At 50.0% G+C, this 22407-nt stretch overlaps 1 protein-coding gene across 1 annotated transcript; it reads left to right on the top strand.

Annotated features, from left to right (window-relative positions):
• The first annotated feature begins 985 nt into the window (after positions 1 to 985).
• On the top strand, positions 986 to 21917 carry VWA1 (von Willebrand factor A domain containing 1). Its single transcript, XM_075172334.1, has 7 exons — positions 986 to 1573; positions 1663 to 1783; positions 9988 to 10551; positions 16316 to 16594; positions 17617 to 17889; positions 18643 to 18912; positions 19588 to 21917. Exons 1-7 carry the CDS (start codon positions 1472 to 1474, stop codon positions 19626 to 19628), a joined length of 1650 nt encoding a protein of 549 aa, XP_075028435.1. The 5' UTR covers positions 986 to 1471; the 3' UTR covers positions 19629 to 21917.
• Positions 21918 to 22407: the final 490 nt, after the last annotated feature.

The raw sequence follows: 22407 nt of genomic DNA, 5'->3' as shown, positions 1-22407 counted from the left end.
CCAGCCTGCATGAATCAGTGGGTGAGGCTGTCACTCATATAGGGTTATGCTACGTGGGACTGAGGTATCATACAACCTGATATTGCAAAGCTCCTTTGTGATGCAGCTGGGTACCAAACTGGGAGGGGAAATGCCACCAAGTGCCCAGGAAGTTTAGCTAGCTGACTGAATCCATGGCTTCTCAATTGGATCTGATTCCTTGTTCTGACTTTCCATTTGGTTGATGAGTTTGGATACAACTTTTTTTTCCACTCTGCACAGCTCCTTGGCTCCTAACTCCTGTTCACTTTCTTTGTAGTTCCCAGGAGAGAGAAACTAAAATTGGAGGAAATATTGCTCACCAGTTTCAGAAATCCCACAGGCTTCTAAACATTCCTCCTTTGCTACTTTTTAGCCTGTCTTGTTGGTCATTCCCCATGTTAAGGGAGATGATGATCAATTGGTCTCTTTGTAATTGGGTGCAACTTTCCAGCTTTTCTCTACTAGTAACGTCTTGGATCTGTCCAGAAGTAGCACATGTTAAAACCTAAAGTGAAAAAAGGGTTTTTTTTATTGTCACCTCTACCTGATGAGTAGGAGCCAAAAGCAGATACATGGCCAGCAGGACAGCCACGAAGGGAAATGGGCTTTGGCCCATTTTTTGTTCTGGCAGAAGTCTCCTGCATCCAGGGAGAGGCTGCGTGCCGGTGAGGCTTGAACCTGGGGTCTTTGGTACATGCCCTCTGCCAAACTCTTCTGCCCCTCCACCCGGTAAGATATTCGTCACAGGTCTATCTTCAGGCACGTCAGTCCCCTTTGACTCAGAAGTCACCGCCTTGAGAACGTACGGAACGCCAGGCTGAAGGGAGACCGTCAGCGGGCACCCAGCAGGCTGCCGCACGCCCCGGCTGCTCCAGCGAATATTGCTCCGTGCCCCGTTCGAGGCGGCTGGCGCTCCCCACCGCGGCGCCGGTCGCTTCCCGCAGGCTCTGCCTGCCTTGGGGACTTCTGCCCCAGCTCCTCCCCAGGGTAAAGCAGCGAGGCACGGCGTTTGCTCGCACCCCTCGGGCCGTGGGGCAGCCCGGGGGCAGGGACAGACGCTGGGTAGCGCTAGGACCTGGGGGAACGCTCAGCCTGCCTCCTCCCAGAAGATTAGCCAATATTCCCAGGGCAGGGCAGGCTCCCCAGCCTTTCTACTTTTTCTTTCCTCTATATACGTGTTTTTCCTTCTTCTGGTTCATTCCAGAGCAGAGCAGCTTTGGATTTCTCTGAGCTTTGCTTTTTTTTCTTCCCCCCTGGTAGTTGGACTGCTGCCAGTGTCTTGCAGGGCCAAAGTTTTATCTATAGGGATAGATTTTTCAAACCAGCCCAGCTGCACGCAGGCTGCCTGCAATTGAATCCACACTCCTGGGGCAAGTTTAACTGGGGAGAGGAACAGCAGCAGGGGTGCTGTTTGTGCCTCTCCTCCAGCTATTGCTGTCGAGATGGATTTATGACTTTAAAAGGAGGGGGGGGGAAGGAAAATTGCCTTCAGGAGCCAGAGCTTATACCACAGCCCAGCAAAACACACATAAAGAAGCAGTCGGATCTCAAGGCATGAGCAGCGTAAAAGTGACACCCTGGGATCTGGTGGATCCTTGCACGTAATATGACTGACCTTAAGCCTTTCATCTGCCTTCACAGAGCCGAGCTTTTGGATTTAAGGTAGTTTGCCCAGGACCAGACTTTGCTATGTTGGCCGAGACAGTGCTTTCTCTTGGTCTGTGGTTGCAGTTTGCTGTGGGACAGAACACACCTGAGAGAGGTGAGTGCCTGAAAAGGCAAGGCGTTCCCTTACTGTTTTCCCCCATTTAATACCTCCTGGTCCTTAGAGCTTCTCATAAAACCTTTTCAGAATAAAAGCTGAAGTTATAGTGCTGCTTTAGGTGTATAGTGATACTTGCATGTTACTTTGCTGGCACAAGGACAAACCAAACAAAAAACCTCTCTAAAACTGCCATATTAGAAAGAAATTTCTATTTTGCTTGTTTCCAGTAGCGGAAAGGAAACCGCTGGATTGCGGAGTTTAGTGCAATCATATGGAAGAAGCCCTGACTCCTCACTGTTATCTATGTACTGAGGCACATCGATTAAGAGAAGTAAAACCAGTGATTGATGCTATACCTGTCGTCTTGTTCTCTTGCTAATCTCTGTAATTCAATCACTATATTTCCTCTTTAAAATGCTTTCTCTTGGATACTGTTCAGGGAAAATGATTATGGGTCAGTCTCACAGAACTGACAGCGGGGAAAGGGACCCGGAGGAGATGAATGTCTTATTTCTGGGTCCTGCACTGTAGGGCTGGGCAGAAGACTTAGCCCTCGTCGTGATGGCTGAGCTGATGGAATTACTGTTGTTCTGCCTTGTGTTCGCAAGTAGAAAAAGGTTCTGTTCTTTGACTGCAGGGCTACTGCTGGCTGCATCTGGTTTTCACTGCACCTGGGAAATGTAATGCAGGGTGAAGGGAGAAGTGAACCCCTTGTCTATCTGCACAGGAGGTCCTCAGACTCAGACAGCAGCCCAGACTGCTGGGGTCTGATTCTGCCTCTGGTACGCAGAGCAGACTGTCTATTGCTCAGATCCCCTTACAGGGTGCTGGATTCTGTCCCTCAGTGACGCAGGCCGGTTCAGGAATGGTACTGCTGCCTCTGGCATTGTAACAATGCTCGATGTCCACACAGACAGCGGTTATCCCTATTGTCATGCATTTCTGCTGCCATGGGAGTGTGTGTGGCAGTTCCCCAGCCCAGGCTAAAAACAATGCTCAGACCTTCAGAGTATGTGAAAAAGCGAGCCGTGGCTTTCCAGAAGGATTGTGCCTTGCTCCAGAGGCGAAGTTGTGCGTGTGGCGTTATTGATGTGCTGACTTTGGCTTGCACGCTGCCAGGCACAGCGTGCCCTTCCCTTAGAGGAGGGAACCTGCTGGTCGGCAAGGTGCCCGCTCCCCAGCAGCTTTGATGTGGGCTCCTCCCGGCTGCTCCTAAAGCAACCTTGAGCAAGCAGCCGCTCCGGCCGGGCTCCTGGGCACGGGCTAGCTCTTGGCCGGAGGTGCTATGGTGGTGTGGCGGGATCACACCATGAGAGGCACTGTTTGAGAGGTAGGGGTGCACGTTCATAACTCTGTTTCCTAGACTGGATGTGAATGATTGTGGCTTTATTCTCAGCTGCAGTGGACAAAGCGCGGAAGCTACTGGGTGGCCAGTGGTGCTTCGACATGCGCAGGAATGATTAGCTTTTTCGGGGCGATGGCTATTGACTTAGTGCACCAAGGCACAAAGTCAAGGCAGAGCATCGCATGACCAGTTCCACCACTTTCCTCTTTGGGTCCAGATTCAGATCTCTGTTGCATCAGTGTAAAGTTCGACCGTTTGATAGTCTGGGCTTTGATAAATGAAACTTAGGTTGCCATTCCCTGGTTACTCTGGACTAGCATCAGCAGAAAATGACGGGGATGTTGCCGTCCCTGTGGGTGCAGCAAGTGAAAAATAAAGACACGGCCCGTCCATTCGCGCTTTGAGGAGGGCCCTGCACTTACTGAGCTCTGAAGCACAGCTCGGTACCTGGCATGATTCCATGATTCCAGGACTCTTGAGGCTCTAAATAAAAGAGCAGAGATAGTGAAACTCCTGAAAAGATCATAAGAGATGGCAATCCAGCTTCCTTCCTGCCAGAGGAATTTGTCTGAAGGGCCGTTTCTCAACCTACAGCCTGTAATCTGTGGCATGGACGAGCTGGAACCTGCACAGGCAGTTTGGGCTTTCAGTCACAAGTATATTTTGCTTGGTGGGGCTCAGCTCCTTAAACAGGCGGGTGATCTAGGCGTCTCCCATGGCACAGGCCTCCCTCTGACATGGTTTTAAGCGTAGAACACCTCCTGGTTGGCTTGGTGGGGTACCTCTCGTTCTGGGAGAGGCGGTGCCTTTCTCCTCCTGCCTCTCACTGCGGTCCCAAGGGGCCCCAGGGACGCACAGACCGTGTTCTTCAGCCTCCAAACCTGGCTCCACTCAAGCAGAACTTTTTTTCCTTGCATGGCCAAACAGTGAGAAGGGAAGACAAACATGGAATTTCAAACATAGTTAACCAAGACAGGACATGATCTTTTTTGGCTGTTAGGTCCTTTATGCTCTACAAGTTCCAAGTCCCATGTAAATCAGGCATGTGGCATGTGTTCAGGTCCCAGCTGAGAGCACAGGGAACTCGTGAAGCGGATGTCTCCTGTCAGCATCTCCGTGTAAGACAGGGAAGTCTGACCAGCTGTTTTTCTCCTGGAAAAGCCAAGTGTTTAAATAGGCAGCACTGTGACTCCATGGTGTTATTTTGCTCCCATATCGATCCCTTCAAAACTCTTCTTCGCATGACTGATCTGTGTCTGCTGACCGCGTCTCAGCCAGAGGGTGGCAACAGGGCACTGCCGCGCGTCCTCTGTTGTTCCCTGGACTTAGGTGGAACACTGGAGCAGCACTGCAGAGTTACTCCTCAGCTCTTCAGGAGCAAAGGCCTGACACTTCGGGAGGCAGGGAGGTGCTAATGGATGCCCCTTCCCTCAGAATCCCACTGGAAGTGAGAAACCTTCATTTGGCATCTTGCCAAACAGCCGACCTTCTTTTGCTGTAAAGCAAGGAAACTGCTTGAAAACAGCAGCTGCTTGCGTAACGCAGGGATTTACTGGTAACAAATCTCCACAGCCCCACCTCTGGCACGGATGGCATGTTTATACTGGATGAAGGACAAAGAACAGGAAGAAAGATGAGGGAATTGAAAACCTAAACCTGAAGGGAAGGATGATGGAGTGTCCAGTCACTTTATAAGCGTTGCTACGCTCCTGATGTACTGAGATCCTTTAGATTTTTTTATGGATCCTTTCTGCTGACAAAATCTAAATGGGAGGAATTTGTTTCCATCTTACGCAGGGCTGAGTGTTAAGTAGAGGTAACTGTGATGGTATTTGCCTGTATGAAGGATTAGCCTTCTGCTCCACCCACAGACAATCCCTTTAGCTCCAAAATATGTACCTGCCCGCCGGTGTAACTGTTGCTTTTGTTAACCAGTTGTTGTTAACCAAAGCTTTCCACCCTCCAGGCAGAACATTGTGGTGTCCGGCTGTAGCTCTTCCTGCAGAGCCTCCCAATTAACACAGCTATTTCCAGCCACCTGTGATGGGTCAAACCAGTGTTTAAAGGCTGTTAAGGTTATGCCCAGCTCTCTTGGTGCCCCAGAGCTGCAGGGTACATCAGGAGTGCAATCCGACAGGGGCACGGCTCTTGACTCTCCTTTGATGTTCTTCTCTTTCGAGCAAGTGTTCCATGCTGCTTTTCACCCATGTGTTCCCCCATGCAGGTAGTTCTGGCAGCAGTGGGATTTTGCTTGCATCTGCTCCCTCGTGGTGAATGCCGAATCCCCCTCCCAGAGTGCCAGTGCACCTTGCCTACCACTTGTGAGCAATGTCCTTTGGCCACTGATCCCTGCCCTGCCAGGGGCAGAAGCTTTCACAGCTGTTTGTTGCAACATTCGGGAAACCAGTGACGCTCCTCAAACTGGTGAGGAGCAGAGGGGAGAAACAATGATCTCCTCCTGGGAGCCGGCAATCACGTTGCCAAGATCTCTCGCTATGGCTGGCCAGCCAAGAAAGTGGCTTGTACTTCTTCCAGTGGAGGGGAAAGCACAGAGCCGTGGCTACGTGTGTTTGACTTGTTTCACGCAGCCAGCAGCTCTAAACAAAGCCCTTGTTGCTCTGCCCTGCCGGAATGCTGTTAGGAGGCAGGGAGCTCTAGGAACCAGTGGCAGGGACCTGTAGGTCACAGGTTCAGCTCTGCTGTGTGATGTGGTGATGAAATAGCATGTTGCTGTGGGCAAGCAGGAAGGCTTACTGGACTGCACTTTTATTTTCGGCTCAGCTCTGAATGCCAAGTTGCTGGGTGTGTGTCTGCAACGCAGGGCTGAGTTGTGCTGGGTCATGCAGAACTGGCTGGAATCCATATAGATTGCAGGTCCCACTCCTGCCTCCTCCTAGCATCTCTTGCTTACTCACCTCCAAGTTACTTCAATGTTCTCCGTTTCTGAAGGCTCCACCTGATTTCTCCTGTTGTTTCAGGAGATCTGGCATGCCTCTGCCATCTCAGCCAGGAGAGCAGTTCCTGTGCTGCCCAGGTCTCTCCAGCAGCACAGTGACTTGTAGGCAGCGTGTTTATTTGCGTGTTCACAGACCATGTGTGCAAGCACTCTGGCTTTCTTCCAGTGCACACTTATACAGTAACACATGCAGTAAGTGTGGTCCTGACTCTCACGTGTCGCTTCTGTCCCCCATCCTGTGGGCATTCCCAGCACACCTGGCCCTTTCTCCAGTGTACCTCCTGCTGATGTTCCTGAGCACGCAGACTTGAACACTCCTGCCGTGGGACAGACCAGGTACTCATGCCCTAGTTGCACAGGCAGGCATCTGAACGGTACCCAGTGAGGGAAATAAATAGCAGGGCAAAGACTGTCCAAATGAAGACTGGGCAAAGAGGATCAAGGTCCCTGTGGCTCAAGCCTGAACCACTTCTCCACCTTCTGTTTTCCCCCTTGAGCCCTTCGAGTTCTACCCCGAATGGCTGTGCTCTTGCTGGTTCATGATCTTTTCTGCGCTCAGGTCATTAGGTTTCACTGTCAGGACGTTTAATAGAGCCCTTGTACCCACTCCCTGTTCCCCTGCCCTGGTCCTTTCCCTCCTCTTGGTTTTGCCATCTCGTATCTGCCTCTTGGAGTAGTGCCCCTGCTCGTCCCTGCCAGGCTCGTTGCTATCTCTGGGCCTGCCTTGACATGGCTTTCCGCAGGAGGAGAACTGTTTGCATGAGCTGTCTCCTTGGAGCAATTAATTTTACAGGAGCCTTTCCATTCAGCTGTCTACTGCCTTGTGGTTTTGGCTCCCAGACACGGCTCCAGCACTCAACCACTGTGTTCTGCACCAAGTCCATCTGTGCTCCAGAGCCCACATTGCTTGGCCACCCCATGCTTTTGATTCCTTCACTGATAGAGGAGCCCAAATCGGCAGGCAGGAATTTCTGGTCCAAGCTTTCTCTCCTTTCTTGCACCTCAAAAGCTGTCAGAAAACAGGGTGGTGGTTAAAAGAATTCCAAATTCATTATTGATATTCCAGCTATTGTAAATCTTCCAAGCTCTAAGAGTCGTAGAAGGAGGAGTCCTCTATGTGTTTGTGCTTCCCACACAGCAGCTTAATTGAAATGGTAAGAAAATGAGAGAAACGGAGTGGGACTCCAGACCACACCCTGAAAGCATGTTCTTCTTGACATATTGCATTCTTCTGCACAAATGGGTCTGTGCAGCCCTTTCCCAGACATCTTGTCCCAGAGCCTCTTTGAGGTGCTGCTCCTAAGACTGTCTGGGAAGGAGGGCAATATGTATTCAGAAGAGCAAGAAAGCATCCAATTAGCCTAGCTTTTAAAAAGTGATCTAGGGAGGAGTCCCTCCACTCCAGACTTTCCTGCCAACAGTGGTATAAATCAGGGAGCTTTCTGCCAGTCTTGGGTGGACCATAGCCTCTGAACCAAGAGGCAGCCAGTTCTGAGAATCAGCCACCTCTCCTGGGAGAGCAGAGCCAGCAGTTTTTCTCATCAAGTTTCTTTATCATTTCATTCTTTTCCAAACACAGCTCATTTTTCTTCCAAGCATTGCCATTGTCATAAGATGGGATAAACCTGTAAGTTGTTTTAGGCCCAAAAGTTGCTCCTAACCTTGGCAGTTGCTCTCGGTCGTGCGATCAGCTTCTTTCTCAGGGGCTGCTGCGCATTAGCCCAGAGCAGCAGCTCTGGGTGGCAGAGGCTACTCCCTGGCACGGGGCATGACTGACCTGCTGGCCCAGGCTGGTGAGGAATGTTCCCAGCTCCTGGAACATGTCCACCTCCAGCTCGGAGCAGAAAGTATTTGGGATCAGCCTGGTGTTGTGTAACAAGAGGTGTCAGTGCAAGCTGATGTAGCTCAGAGGCATTTTTTCTGCAGCAGTGAGAGCAGGATCCAGGACTCGCAGGTTGTACTTTTAGCTCTACCCTGATTCCTGTGCCTGAGCTCCTGCCTCTTTCCGCTGCCCTGGCCTTCAGTTTATCTGTAATGGGTTAATAACATGTGCTGGAAAGACTGCCATGAGGTTTGGTAAGTCTGTGCAGTGCTCGCAGATCCTGCGTGAGCGTAGTGTGGAAGCGCTAGGCGTGCTCGGGAGCCAGAGCTCCCATTGCTCCTGCAGTGTCAGGTCCAGGGCTTCTCTTCCACCCTGCCTGTGTTGGCTCCCTGCTCTGTTCCAGCCCCCTGTCCTTGTGCAGGACCTAAGAATGAGGAGGTGTCCCGGGATATTACTTCCCTTCGCTGCTGCAATGACATTTTCTGCTCCCACCTGTTAGGCATCTTGACTGAATTTGGACCATGGAATATCAGGCATTCATCCTGCCCTCATTCCATGAGGAGCTGTGTTTTGTCAGGAGTCAGGCACGAGGCTGAATTCAGGCATATTTCATCCCAGTTTTTCAGTCTTTTGGCCTGCCTCTCCTCTCCCATGACTGGCTTTTTTCCTCTGAGAGACACGGGGCCTGTTCCGGCCATCCAAGTATCCCCTTGAACAGCAGGGATCATGCATGTGAATGGAAAGGAGGGAAGAAAGTAACGATTGCTCCTCCTCGCTGTCTTTATCTTTGCAAATGTGTAAAATATGACTTAAACCAAACTTGACAACAAAGCCTGGAGAGCAGGAAGCCAATGCAGGCAGGGGATGCTCCTCTCCCCGCTCCTGGAGAGCTCACCACAGCACCCAGGTGAGACCCATCTTCAGCCTTACCTCTGTTGCATGGTGCTTGATCTAGGTGAGGTGCAGAACATGTAGAAGGAGTGAGCTCCAAAAGGCCAAACTTGTCTGCAGCATTGGCCTTTGCCAAGAGCCAGAGGGCAAGCGGCACAGAGCAGGGCTGAGATGTGCTGACTGTTTACTGTGAGTCTCTGTTGTCTCAGCCGACCGACGTACGTGGAGGATGGCAGCTGAACCACTCGTGTGCTTGGATATTGTGCCATTGTTCGCGGCGATGGACCAAGCACACCACCATGCTCAGGGCTGCTGTATCGCTGAGATGCTCCAACTGTTCCTTTGCATGTCTCTTACCCTCTTGGCCCAGGTGAAACCCTCTGGGGTAGGTGGTGTGTTTGAAGGTGCTGTGAGAGGGTCCCGTGGCCGGGCAGAGCAGCACGAGGCTGCTGTCCCGCAGTGCCTCCAAGAGCTCTTTCCAGCTCCACTGCAGTGCTTTGGCTTCTCTCCTTGCAGTGACCTTCTTGGGCAGGACCTAGATCAGGCTGAGCGGCTGTGACGTCCCGAAGTGAGACTGAACCCAGAGGAAGACAAATAGTCCAACCCGGGTCAGGATCCTGCTATTCAGTGGGGTGGGGGTGATGGTGGTCTCATGAACCTTTTTCCTCTTGCTCTTTGTGATCCCGTAACCAATTCAGGTTCTTGGACTTCAGAGGACTTAGGAACCAGTTTTCTGTTCACAACAGAAACAGCTTTTTGGCAATGTACTTTAAAACAAAAGGTGCTAAGAGAACTTAGTTTGTGAACAATCACAGGCAGACCTCTGGCTAACACTTCAGTGTTAGCATCTCAAAGTGTTCGCAAAGAACAGTTGTGATCCAACAGATGAGTCTAAGCAAAGCTGTCCAATGAAGGAAGACGGGGTGCTAGGGAGATGGGGTGCAAAGTTCCTGGACAGTTGACAGCAGGACTGAGAATAAAGCCCAGGACCCTCACACTAGATGCAAATAATAATAATAATAATAATAATAATAATAATAGGCAAATCCTGAGTCTTTACGCAGCAAAGCTCTCACTGAATTCTGAGATTTGGCACAAGATAACCAAACTGTCCTCCCAGATGCCTGTGCAGGTAAGGGTTCACATCATTCCACTAACGCACCTCCCGCTCTCTCTTCCCCTGGTAGGTCCCCAGCCGTCTATTTCCAATACAGAGGGGGACCTCCTCTTCTTGCTGGACAGCTCTGGCAGCGTCTCCTACTATGAGTTTTCCAGGGTCAAGGAATTCATGTGGGACCTTGTGCAACCTTTCACCTTTGGCCCCAAAGATGTCCAGACCAGCATCATCCACATCAGCACTACGCCCACCATGGAGTTCCCTTTTGACCGGTACCTGTCTAGTGGGACTCTGCAACAAGCCATCCGGGACACTCAACAGCTCATGGGTGACACTAACACAGGCAAAGCGCTCTCCTATGCCAAGGAGAAGTTCTTCAGCGATGAAGCCGGTGCCCGGCCAGATGTGCCCAAGGTACTGGTTTGGGTGACAGATGGTTTCTCCACTGATGACATCTCTGAACCCATGCAGCTCCTGAAGGACATGGGAGTAACAGTCTTCATTGTCAGCACTGGACGGGGGAATTACCTGGAACTCTCTGCTGCTGCCAGCCAGCCTCCTGAGAAGCACCTGCACTTTGTGGATGTTGATGACCTACCCATCATCACAAAGGAGCTTCGAGATGCTATCCTAGGTACAGTGGGGTTGGGTTGTGGTCACTGGGAGTTTGCAACAGGGCTGAATATGAGTTAATGCCTGGCTCTGCAGGGCAGGCAGGCAGAGAATCCTGTAAAACCAATGGTCCTCCTGACCCACAGCTGCTGCCCTTGCAAACTGAGGTGCTTTGTCCACAATGCTATAGGTCCAAGTATAAGCCAAGGCTTGTAGGAGGTCTGGGACAAACATCTCTATTCCCTTGGAAGGTCCCATGACCGACTGGGACAAATTCCCTTCTGCAGACCTGTTAGTGAGATGAACTTGTGTTTGTAATGAGTTGTTCGGTTGTTAATGAGGGAAGGAGGCTCCGGCAGCATATTATCTGGATTCCTTAAAAACCCACAAGACTTTGAAATGAATCATGCAGGTCACGCACATCCATACAGTTCAAGCATAGCATGAAAATGCCCCCACCTGCACAGGTTAATTGTTAACCAAAGGCTTCCTGAACAGGCAATAATTTATCTACAGTAAGAGGCTGCTGACTGTGGGAGCAAGGTGCCTAAGCCCCTTGAACTTCAAGGTGAATTTTCACATTCAAGGTGAATTTTTTTTCTCTAAAATGCTGTCTGGCTATGTGCCATCTGATGGAGGCAGAGGACACAAAGGTGTTGAACACATTGCATACACAAAATAGGATGTGTATGCCTGGGAAGGGTTTGGTCCTCTTGGCTCCCTCAAACCCTTGTCTAGGGTAGATCTGACTTCCTATATATACCATCATGTGCAGGCACAGTGCCTGGCACGCACCGAGATACCTAACTCCTGCCTACAAGTGGCTGGCAGTTGTTCTCTTACAAAGAGCAGTTAAGGATGGTGCTTGCTATCAGCATTAAGACTGTAGGAGAGGAATGTTTTTGTTCCATAAATCCCCTGTTGTAACGTGTTCCACATCCGCCAGATCTATAGCCCGACTTGGCTAGCACAGCCCTTGGAAGAAAATCCCAGCCCTAACTTGTTAGGCTCAGCAGGCCAACTGCTACCTCTTTGTTGCTAGCATGGTTGTGGCGGTTGCTGTGCAGAGAGCAGGAACAGACAGCAGATTTAATTTTTCAGCAGTCCTATTTTTTACAGCATCCAAGAGAGGTCTGAGGAGACCCAAAGCCATAATCTGGGCCAGAAGACAGGCATTTGGAAGCCAAGAAGAATATCTCATGCTAATCTACATGCTGCACTGCACAATGGATGTTCTTTTTGCAGCTCTTGAATGCCATCACGGTGGGAGTGCCCGTGATTGCGAAGCAGGGGTTTTGCCTCAGCCTCCCAGATGCCTCTGGATTTGTTTGGAAAGCTGAGCGAGTTACTATGACTTTGCAGACTTTCCATTAATTTTCTGGAGGTCCTCTCTCCATTGGAAATCCTGTTTTAATTCCTCATTTGGCTTCTGCTATGTGAGTTGGTTAGAACTGGCTTCGGAGTGTCCAAGTAACCCTTTCCACAGACTCCTCTGTATGTAGCAATTTCTTTCTATTTCCAACCATGATTATTTAACAAATCACACACGGGGACTATGTTCTCCAGTCATCCACCTCTCCTGTGGGGCAGTACCAGCAGTCCTTCTACTGTACCAGACACCACACCGACCCCCAGATGTTTCGTTTCAAGTGGCTGTTTCAGTTTCTAGTATGTCCTGAATCCGGACGGTATAAAATAGCATCCCAAAATGAGAAATCACCTGCATATCCTTGCAGCAGAGGATTCTCTTGAAGATCGTAAGATCTGCAAAAGTAACAAATACTCTGCTGTGCCTGAGGGCAGTATTCTGTGCATCCAGCAGGTCTAGAAGTTACTAGTCTGGGATTTTAATGGAAGGTGAGATTCCCATGTGAATCCAGGGACTGGTGCCTTAAGCAGAATACCAGACGTTGGTAACATCCCCTCAGTTAGCCTTAATAAAGCCACCTATGTCCACTCCTCCCTGCCTGGAGGAGGCAGCCCTCATCACCACCCTTCCTGCTTCTGGCCCCGGGGACAGCAGGGACAGGCAGGATCCTTGGCAGGCAGAAATTAGCCCCTTTCCAACTCTGGAACGGCCCAGACTGGCTTTATTATCACTGCTATCTTATCTTCATCTCTTGCTACTGTTTTTTAAAAGCCTTTTGCAGATGCAAAAACAAGCGTTGTCAAGAGTTGTTCTCCTCCCTCCACCTCCTATCTAGGAATGGGGTGTTTCATGCCTGCTCCATAGATGCTCCAACACAATGGTCGCTGGCTACCAAGTTGCTATTGTCTCAGGTAGGCTGAGAACCCTCCATGGAACAGTTCAGTCTCCGCAGCTGACCTCACTGTACAACGGTAGACATCTTTATGTAGGGGTTGCTCAGTTAAGAAGCATTTGCCTTCAGAAATTTGATCAGAGATCTGAGCAGACAAATAATATAATGAACTGTCAGGGCTGAGTCTGGAGTTCGCAGCACGGGTTTTCAGTCCTAGACAGCAGGACAGTCACTACTTGGGCAGGGAGACAAAAGGAGGGTGCCTCACTCTTCCAAACGATACTTCTGTCCCGCTACAGGCTCTGCTGAGGCCAGGGGATGCGATGCCTCTGCCTCAGTTCCCTTTTTGAAAAACCTGGCTGTATCACAGAGCAGAGAAGAAGGGATGCTTCTTACACATGGAGGACCTGAAATAGTTCCAGTAATGCTACTACGCAGAAGGGTGCAAGACAGGGACTGTGGACGGATGTGTATGTTCACTCCCCCTCTTTTTCCTCGGCACGTGGACCTGACACGACGAGTCTGCAGAATGCAGCAGGCTACGGTTCCCAGGCTGGCTATGGCCACAGCCACAGCTGGCTCCTGGCAAATACCTCTGCCCTTCCTAGTGTGAAGGAAAGGGGACTCTAGCTCAGGCTTCTTGATTGCACCTTCTATATTATGTACCCAATATATGGCATTTGGTGCTCGCCTTCTGGGGAAGGACCTTCAAACGTTGTGAAACCAAGGCATTCCTTTGAGATGACATCAGGTTCTGTGCTAGCATCCACTTGCTCTCCACTCAGCCAGTTGAACTGACAACTGCTGACTTGTTTCATCCTCTGGCACCATCTTCTGAGCCAAGTTCTGCAGGAGCCCACCTGCCCAGCAGTCACAAAACATCAGCCACTTCCCACGCGTACACAGGGCAACACATTTCTGATCTGAAACAAGGTCCTGGATAACTTCTGCTGCAGTGAAGGCTTTGAGCCTAGAGTCCTCTGACATTCTCACTTAGCACTGAGTATAAGCAGGTGACCAGAGGGAGTGATCTCAGACCTTGAATGTCCACCCTGGTGATGGAGAAGTGTGTTCCCCCCTCCCAGAATCGGAACTCTCTCTCCATCCACATCAAAGTAGGGGAACAGAGCCACAAGTGCTTTGTCCCAAGTCCTAGCTGAAGGTTCTGCAGAGAAGGGATCATGTACCTAGGGCTAGAAGAGGTTCGTCTGCTGGCTGCATTTCTTACACACATCGTAAAAGTAGCAGCATTCCCGCAAGTCTCATCTTGACCTCGCCAGCGTTCACGGGATGCCAGCAAACTCGTGGCTGCAAAACGGTGTTTCAAGGCACCAAGAGGCAGGAGGTGGAAGGCAAACGTGTCGCTGTCTGAGTGTTGCCTGGGTCTAATACAGGAGATTATCTTGCTGCTTGCCTCTGGGAACGAGGAGGGGCTGTGAGGCATCTATTTTCTGGGGCTTATTGCCCTCTATACGCTCAGGGCAGCCGTAATCTGGCAACAAGGGGCAGAGCTATTTGCTGTGGGCCACCTGCAGCAAGTCCCTCAGGTGTTGCACCCTGGCACTTCAATCTGCCCGATTTACTTACGGTGTCCCTGGGCCCTGCCTCCAAACTCACTTATTTCCATTCCCTGAGCTTTTGGCGGGACTTTTGGCACCGAGGCCTTTCCTCTGTTCCCTGTTCCTCTGTGGCTTGGCCACTGGTGGCCGTGGGGCTCGCGGGAGGGTGCGGAGCCCCGTGGTGCTGCCTCCCACCCTCTGCCTCCTCCAAGCTGCGAGCGGGTGGAGTGCTGCTGGCTGGCAGCGTCTGCGGGCGGGCGCGGGCAGGGCACGGAGGAGGGAAATGTTCCTGCCTGCCTGGGAGAGCCAAGGAACAGCTCAGAGGAAAAACTGAGGCTGCTTTATTTGGTACGGGGAAGTTGGCAGGGTCTCGGAGCAGCTCGGGGGAGGAGAGCTGATCTTCTCCCAGTTAAAGGACGAGTCTGAGAGTGCAAGGCGACCGCCGGTTCTCCTGCAGGTCTGGGCAGACTTTTGTGCCTCCCCGTACCTCTGCGTAAGGGGCAGCCAGCGAGAGCTACTTACAGTACTCTGAAGTATTTAAGCTTGAGCTGGAGGGTGCTGTCATAAGGTTTCAAGAGTGACGCTGTGCAGAGCAAATGCTCTTTTTAAAAGTGCATAAAAAATCTTTTTTTTAAAAAAAAAAGAGCATCTTTATGTCTTTGTATGCCAGTTCCCTGGAGAAAACAAAACCCTGTGTGCTTCTGCCCCTCTGGAAGACCAGAGAACTGTGGAATTTTGCCCAAGATGGGCTCAGGAGGCCATGTGTGTCGGAAGGGTCAAGCAGCAGAGGAGGCTGGGGGAACCGCAGAGCGTCAGAAGGGGTACTCCTGTCCGGCATTTGGGGTCTAGAACTCAAAGGTAGCACGAGCCTTGAAGAGAAGCCTCTGTGCGGGGTGAGAGAGGCGAGAGAGCACAGGAGTGGCTCTGAATGCTGAATGTCACAAAACAATGGAGCTCTGTGAAACACTGCAGGGAGTGACTTCAGCTGGGATGAATGCAGCTGGCCCAGCAAACGCTGGACAGTGCCCAGTTGCTGCCCCTTCTTCCAGGCCACTGGGTGCAGGCAGAGAGCAGGGAGAAGTGTATTTTTTCATACTCACATACATGACAAAATTTAGTGGTTTGGTTTCACTAGTAGGTGATTTCCACAGGGAGCTTGGGATGAACTGACCACAGGAGGTTCAGAACCTGGATGCCCAAATCCTGTCTCCAGCTTTGTCACAGGCAGTGCCAGAGCTGCTTGCCGTCCTGGGTATGTGGTAATACCTTGCTGAGCGTGGGAAGCTGCCTGTTTGGCCAGGCACAGTAACTCCCACACATCTCTCGGGCAGCAGCGGCTGCCCAGAACTTGCTGGACCATTCCAGATTCGTTCTTGGTGGCGCAAGGCAGGCTTGGATGGGCAGGGGCATGGTTCCTGCTGTCACAGCATCATTTGGCCTTAGGACAAAGCAGAGAGAATGGAGAGGGAAAGCTGGGGCTTTATAGAGCCACTTGGAGGCTTCTGGCAAACTGGTTTGAGGCTGGGAGATGCCTAGGAGGCAAGGTGCAGAAGCGTTCTTGAGCTGGAGCTTGTTGTGCAGACACGCCTGAGCAATCGCTTTAGCCAAAATGGCCCCTCATGGCGGTTGGGACATAGGCATTTCCTTTGCAAGCTCTGTTAAGTGAAAGGGTCTCGTCAGAGAGGTAGGAGCCGTGTGAAAACCCAAATATTGCCTCAGTTGACATAAAGCATGTTTTAAGCCTTACGCTTGGCTTCAAGGGTTTAGTTTTGTGTTCCTGAACCTTTCAAAGAGGGTCTGGTTCACTGAATTGCTATCAGGGGGCTTGGCTACACCGAGGAGACTTCAGCTGTCATCCAGTGTTGCTGTAGGCTACACCTCCCATCCAGAAGGGCCTGTACTTTAGATGTGCCATGTTCTGTGCATTAATGTCAGTAGTGATTTCTTGCTGATGATTCTCTTCCAGATGTTATCCAAGCAAATCGGCTCCATGCAGTAGATATCACCTCAAGCAGCTTCCGTCTGATGTGGCCCAAACTCCTCTCCCAAGAAACTGGCTACTACACCTTAGAGTATGCCCCAATAGATGATCTAGCAAGGAAGAGGACAAAGCAAGTGTCTGGGGCTGACACTAGCCTCGTGCTAAGCAACCTTGCACCAGAAACTACTTACGAGGTGGCACTCGTTCCTGAATCCAATGTCCACTACTTCCCTCCCCAGACAACGAGGGCTACTACACTGGCAGGTGAGATGTGCACAATCGTGACAAGGGGAAGTCTCCACTGTGCTGAGCCTCACATATATATAAAGCAAACAGGACAGTCCTTGGTTTGCATCCCACAGCCTCGTGGCCTGGTTGGCAGAGGCGGATGGTTGTGGTTAGGACAGAACATAATGACCTTCTTTATGCTGGCACTCAGCTGGCAGCTCTTTCCTTAGAGAGATGTTCTGGACTGCCCAGAACAGGGGATCAGGTCTGATGGTCATAAGATGCCCTTCCAACCTTAAAAATCTATGAATCTGGAGGAAAGCAGAGCCCACTGCCCTGGGAGAAGGCAGCAGGAGCTGCAGCTTGCAAGTGTTTAACAGGGCTGAGGTGCAGAGCCCACGGGGGATAAAGCGCAGGCTGCGGCACGTACTTACTCGCTATCCCGCTATGATGGTCAGGCAGAAGCAGTGCTGCCTTGTGTGGCTCACTGCCAAAGGGGAATTTTGACCTTCACAGCTTGAGCAGCTGCTATGGGAACAAGGAGATCCCTGTCTCCTACCTGCGGTCGAGGTGCAGCTAGGGGAGAGTAATGCTCTTGAAGCAGGTGCATGCTGCTTCTCCTCACGTTCCCTCCTGTGCAAGAGGGAAGGAGAAGGGCAGCACTCAGAGCAGAAGCCAGCCCCTCTGTGCAGACTAGTGATTTGGGCCAGAAGAATAACTCACATTTATGCTGGATAGCAACATGCAAAAAGGTGGCACACTGAAAATCTGAGCAGGGGTGACAAAGTCAAGATGAACCTGCATGCAATATTAATTTTCTGCATGCAAGAACAGTTTTGGCTGAGTAGTTTTGCCCACTCTATGCTGCACAGGTAGAGGAACCATTTTCTTAGGGCTGAGCTGGGTTGTGCTGTGGGTGACTATCAACATCCACTTGCTGGATGGATTTTCTTCCACCTCCTGGAAGCCAAATATGGCGCAGGTCAATGATGCTCCTCTGACAGCATTCTTATGCCTTGAATTACATACTCATTCACACCTTTTTACATTGCTTTCAGAGGAAATAAGCCCAGCTCAGGTTCTCATCTCGGAGTCTGGGCCACACAGCTTCCATGTTAGTTGGGCTCCTACACTGGACAGTGTGATGGGCTATCAGATCCTGTACGGACCACTCCCTGGGAACTCAGTGAAGCTGCTGGAGGTGGATGGCAAGCACAACAGCACTGTGGTGGAGAATCTGGCACCCAATACAACCTATCTAGTGACAGTGACTGCAATCTACAGATCGGGAAAGGAGAAATCGCTGTCAGCTAAAGCATGCACTCAGGAAGGTGAGTGAGCAGCACTCTGCTGATGGGAAACTATGGGCACAAGGAGTCTCTGGAGTGTGCCTCTTTCTTTGCACAGCCCATCTGCCTCTAGGTAAAGCCAGAGAACTGTCAGCCCAGCTGCTGGGGAGGGGTGAGAGGACGGGAAAGCTGCAGCTTCTGATGAACAGCACACGATATGCCATTAGGATGTAGCAGATGTGTAAGGCATAGGATTGAAAGAAAATCAGACGCGCGCAATATGACCGCTGTTACAGGGTGCGTACTGCCCAGCTGCTGGTGCGGTCACAAGCAGAACGGACTTGGAGATCCCTGAATCTCCCTAAAGAAGAAAGAAAACTGCCTTTCCCTCCTGTCTCCTCAGTGTCTGTTCTTTGGTGTGATTTAGCATCAGAGAGATGGAAATTTCATCAGCAGAAGCTTCTGCTCTAAAGAGGTACCTGTAAAGATATTGCAGGAGGCAAAATCTAGCTCTTATCAGGACCTCAGAGAATGCCAGCAGCTGAGGGTGCGGGAGGTGGCCAGCCTAACAGTGCCAACAAAAGTATTTTGTGCTGGTACCAGGACAAAGTTAAGGACTAATTAGGCTGAGCTCCTCCAGTGCGGGAGATGTAGAGTGCTGGGTCTCTACAACAGAGAAAGACCAGGCTGGCTGGCGATTCCTTCTCAGCAATCCCCTCGGGAGGAACAAGGAGCTAGGCGGTAAGGACCGCTCCGTACAAATGGCCCACAGTAACATGAATCTTCTTTCTCTAGAGGGCTCCAAAGTGAGGCACCTTCGCTTTGAAGACATGGGCCCCAACACCCTGAAAGCCTCCTGGGACTCTGCCGATGGGAAAGTCCTTGGTTACAGAGTCAGATGCCGGCGGCAAACTGGCCCTTCGTCTGTCATCAGCGTTTCGCCGCAGATCCACAGCGTGCTCCTCACAGACCTGGCTTCAGGCACCACTAACAAAGTGTGTGTGAAGCCCATGTACAAGAACCAGCCAGGCAAAGGGCTGTGCCGCATGGTGCACATGCAGCCAGGTGAGCTGGGGGGCAAGGCAGAATCCTGGGGCACTTTAGCCAAGGGAAAGTGTCCTGAAGGGCACTGAGGTGCTGGAGATACAACACAAAAGAGCTCTCGTGGCTGAAATACTCTGTGCTCATCAGCTAGCTTGCCAGTACGGCTTCATCACAGCTACCAGCCCAAAAGGTACTGTCAAAGATAGGCTCTTTGCCCCATTTTTAAGAGCAATACTCCCTCCTAGTGGCGTTATGTTTGCAGGCAGGAGAAAAAGTGTGCGGTGGAGACAGTCCTGCAACTACTTTGGGATGACAAGGGCGGGAAGACCGCTAAAAGCTGGCATGGGCATTGGCAGCGCTGTTTAAAAGTCATTTGAACTCTTGGCTACCCTTCACTTTTCAACGTGGCAGGGACAAGCTAACTATTAAACACAGCTACTAAGGCACAACACATCTGCTTTCCTCCTTCCACTGCCCAGAAGCCACTTACTGTCATGAAACACAAAGGGATTCTTGGCAGGCTGAAGTGAAGCAAGAGCTAAAAAGCAGCTGTGTGGCAGTGCAGAAGCACGGCCCTTTTCCCAGCAAGAGGCTGGAGTGGTAGTGAAGGTGGCCCCAGGGATGAGACCTCTGACTCAGTCAAATTTGGAGAATGGGTGGATAAAGCTGACATTATACTTTTTGTGTTCTTCCCAGCTACAGAGGCCCAAGGATATAAGCACAGACAGAGGGCATGACAGACTCTGGAGTGAACTGATTCCCGGCAGAGCAAGGAATCTTGCTTGGACGAAGACTTGGACAAAAAGGAGGGGTCAGGGGAGGTACCGGAAAGCTCACAGATCATCTCCCAGCCTGCACTGTCCGTTGAGGTGTCCTGGTTGTCAAGCCTAAAGGCTGTCCTCAGCCAAGTTCTCCCAAAGCTGAAAGGTTTGGCTTGGCTGGATGGAACAACCAATCTGACTAATAGATCCCAAATCTGTACCCTCGTTTATATAAATATGCCTGACAAGTAACAAACAAAAGGCAAAGTGATGAATCCTCACTATCGCTTGCTTACTGCCTGTTCTCTATTTATTAAATGTTGATACAGTTTTATTTTTGCAGCTTATGTGCATGTTCAAGACTTGGCTGTTTACTGCCCTGGCCTTTCATTCTGGGCACCTGCACTCAGAGAAGGGTTACACGCGGCCAAATCCATTCCTGCTGTCAACAGCCATTGAAACTGAAACACTTGACAAAGAGCAGCTTTCCTCCAACTCACCCAGTGTACTCAGCAGGTAGCTCAAATTAGGCATCCCAAAAGTATAGTATCTCAGGGATGGAAGGGAAAAGCATTAGGAGAAAGAAGAATAACATAATACAAAAATGTACAGTATGCAGAGGAGATCCGGGTCAAAGCCGCCAGGTTTTCTGAGAAGAGGAAGAAAAGAGGTTGTTAACCCACTTGGCCTTTGGCCAGGACATGGAGACACTTTATAAAAGACACCCTGCCTTTTATAAAGTGCAAGGACAGTTTAGTGTTCCCAGATGGTCTTTGGTTTATGGCAGAGCTTGGTCAGTGAACTCTGAGAAACAGAATGATAGGGCCATGCCAGGCCAGGGCTGATGGGCACTGTCAGAGTGCTCTAGCAGAAAAGTTTGCTCGCTGTCTGCCTGCTGAATTCTTGAGTCTCATCAACACTCTTCCACTCTCCCTCTGGCACTGGTATTAAATTCATCTGCTGCAATGACATACAGATGGACTTTGAAGGGTTCGGTTCTCCCAAGTCATTTGCCTTGGGATTTGGTATCAGTCTGAGAGAGCAGGAAACTCAAAAACTTGGGAATTTGCTTCCCTAGCAGGTTACTTCACTCTAGAGCTCTCAGCCCTCAGCTGAGCTCAAGGAGCAGCAGTGAGTCAAGAAAAGCCAGACAGCAAGACCATCTAAAGCAGTTACTTTTGTTTCTCATTCAAATATACACCTCCAAACAACAGTGCAGTGCTGCCTGGATCACGACCACTGAATTACGTGGCATACCTGCAATCAGTTTCACCAAATTGGATGTGAGTCCTGCTATCAGAGCAGCTATATGGAGATTAATTAACCTGTTCTGTGACTAATTATGAACAGTAAGTCTCCAGCACTATCATTCCAGGCTCTATCCTCTACACTCTGAAAGCACCTAGCACATCTTTAGTGTCTTGTCCTGGGCTTCCACCCAGTGCTAAGCTTGAGCTATACTTAAAAATCAGGTTTTTAGGGGAGAAGAGTAAAACTGATTCTTTCCCTTTGGCCCCAGGCTTGAATTTGCTGTCACTAAGCTACTCTTTGGAAAGGGGAGCTGGAAAAAAACCCGACTATTTTAATACCTATTGACAAAGCCATTGGAGCAGCATGGTTCCAAAATTCGGGGCTTAGGGCTGTAAAGAAATGTATATACTTTTCTGGTAACAAAAACCAGCATCAGTGGGAACACCTTCCCTCAGTAACGCTTGCTCTATTTTAAATTTATTGCTTATTTGTCCTACATGTGGAACTTTTTTTAAAGCTGTGCTGTATGTTGGAGACCCCCATGCAGTGTCACCCCATCCTGCAAGCCCTCCTCCATGAGCTCTGCTTATGGACTTCTTAAAACAGGTCCTTTCGGAGCTGAGCTGAGCAGAACTTTGTCGCTGACCTTGTCTCCTGAGTGCTGAATTCGTCATGTCTAGGTTTATGGAGCATTTGCCTTGGGCTGTCTTCTTGTACAGGAGGAAGGGATAGGAGGGAGGAGAGTCATTCATTAACTCGATAAGAAGATTTCATATGATTTGTGTTCTCCTTTGGAATGTGCATTTGTGACTGATTAATCTTAATGGAGACTCTGTGCTGAGGGGAAGATAAAGCCCCTGGAATCTCTCATGCAATAAGATAATCTTGTTCATTCTTGCTGTAGGACAGAAATTAATTTTGCACAACTCCCTGCATAGTTTACTAATACATTAACGTGTCATCCCCCCAATTGTAATGCGTCCTTTTGAAGACAATTAAATATACAATACAAGAGCTATTGAATGATTACTTTGTTCTTGATGGCAATAAGGGCAAATCTGTTAAGTGTAGCTTGTGTTCTAATGAGAGGTATGGGTTGAAAAGCTGGTATTCATCTCAATTTTAAATGACTGAAAAGTAAGCATTCCACTCACAACTTCATAGTCTGGTTTACATGGAACTTTAACCCCACCCCCCCAAAAAATGTGTCAAATATATAAGTAGAAATATATCAGTCTCAATAATGTCTTAGCTTCAGTAAGAATTGTTTTACAAGGAGCCAAACAGTAAATGTCCCATAAATCTTGGCAGAACTGGTAGTACTCGTGAAAATGAAAATTTTAAGTTGGACAGGTAAGTTAAACGAAACTTTTTTCTTTTTTAACTAAAGCTTAATGATTTTTAGGGCTATTTAAGCATCTCATCTGTACTAATATAACGGGTACAAACATCGGTGCAGGATGAGAGCACAAACCATCAGGGCTCCCAGTAGGAGCGAAGTTCT

This window comes from Calonectris borealis, chromosome 23 (assembly GCF_964195595.1).
Source record: "Calonectris borealis chromosome 23, bCalBor7.hap1.2, whole genome shotgun sequence".
In the NCBI taxonomy this organism is placed as follows: Eukaryota; Metazoa; Chordata; class Aves; order Procellariiformes; family Procellariidae; genus Calonectris; species Calonectris borealis.
The sequence above is the reverse complement of the archived record's forward strand: the minus strand, read 5'-3'. Positions and strand labels throughout refer to the sequence as shown.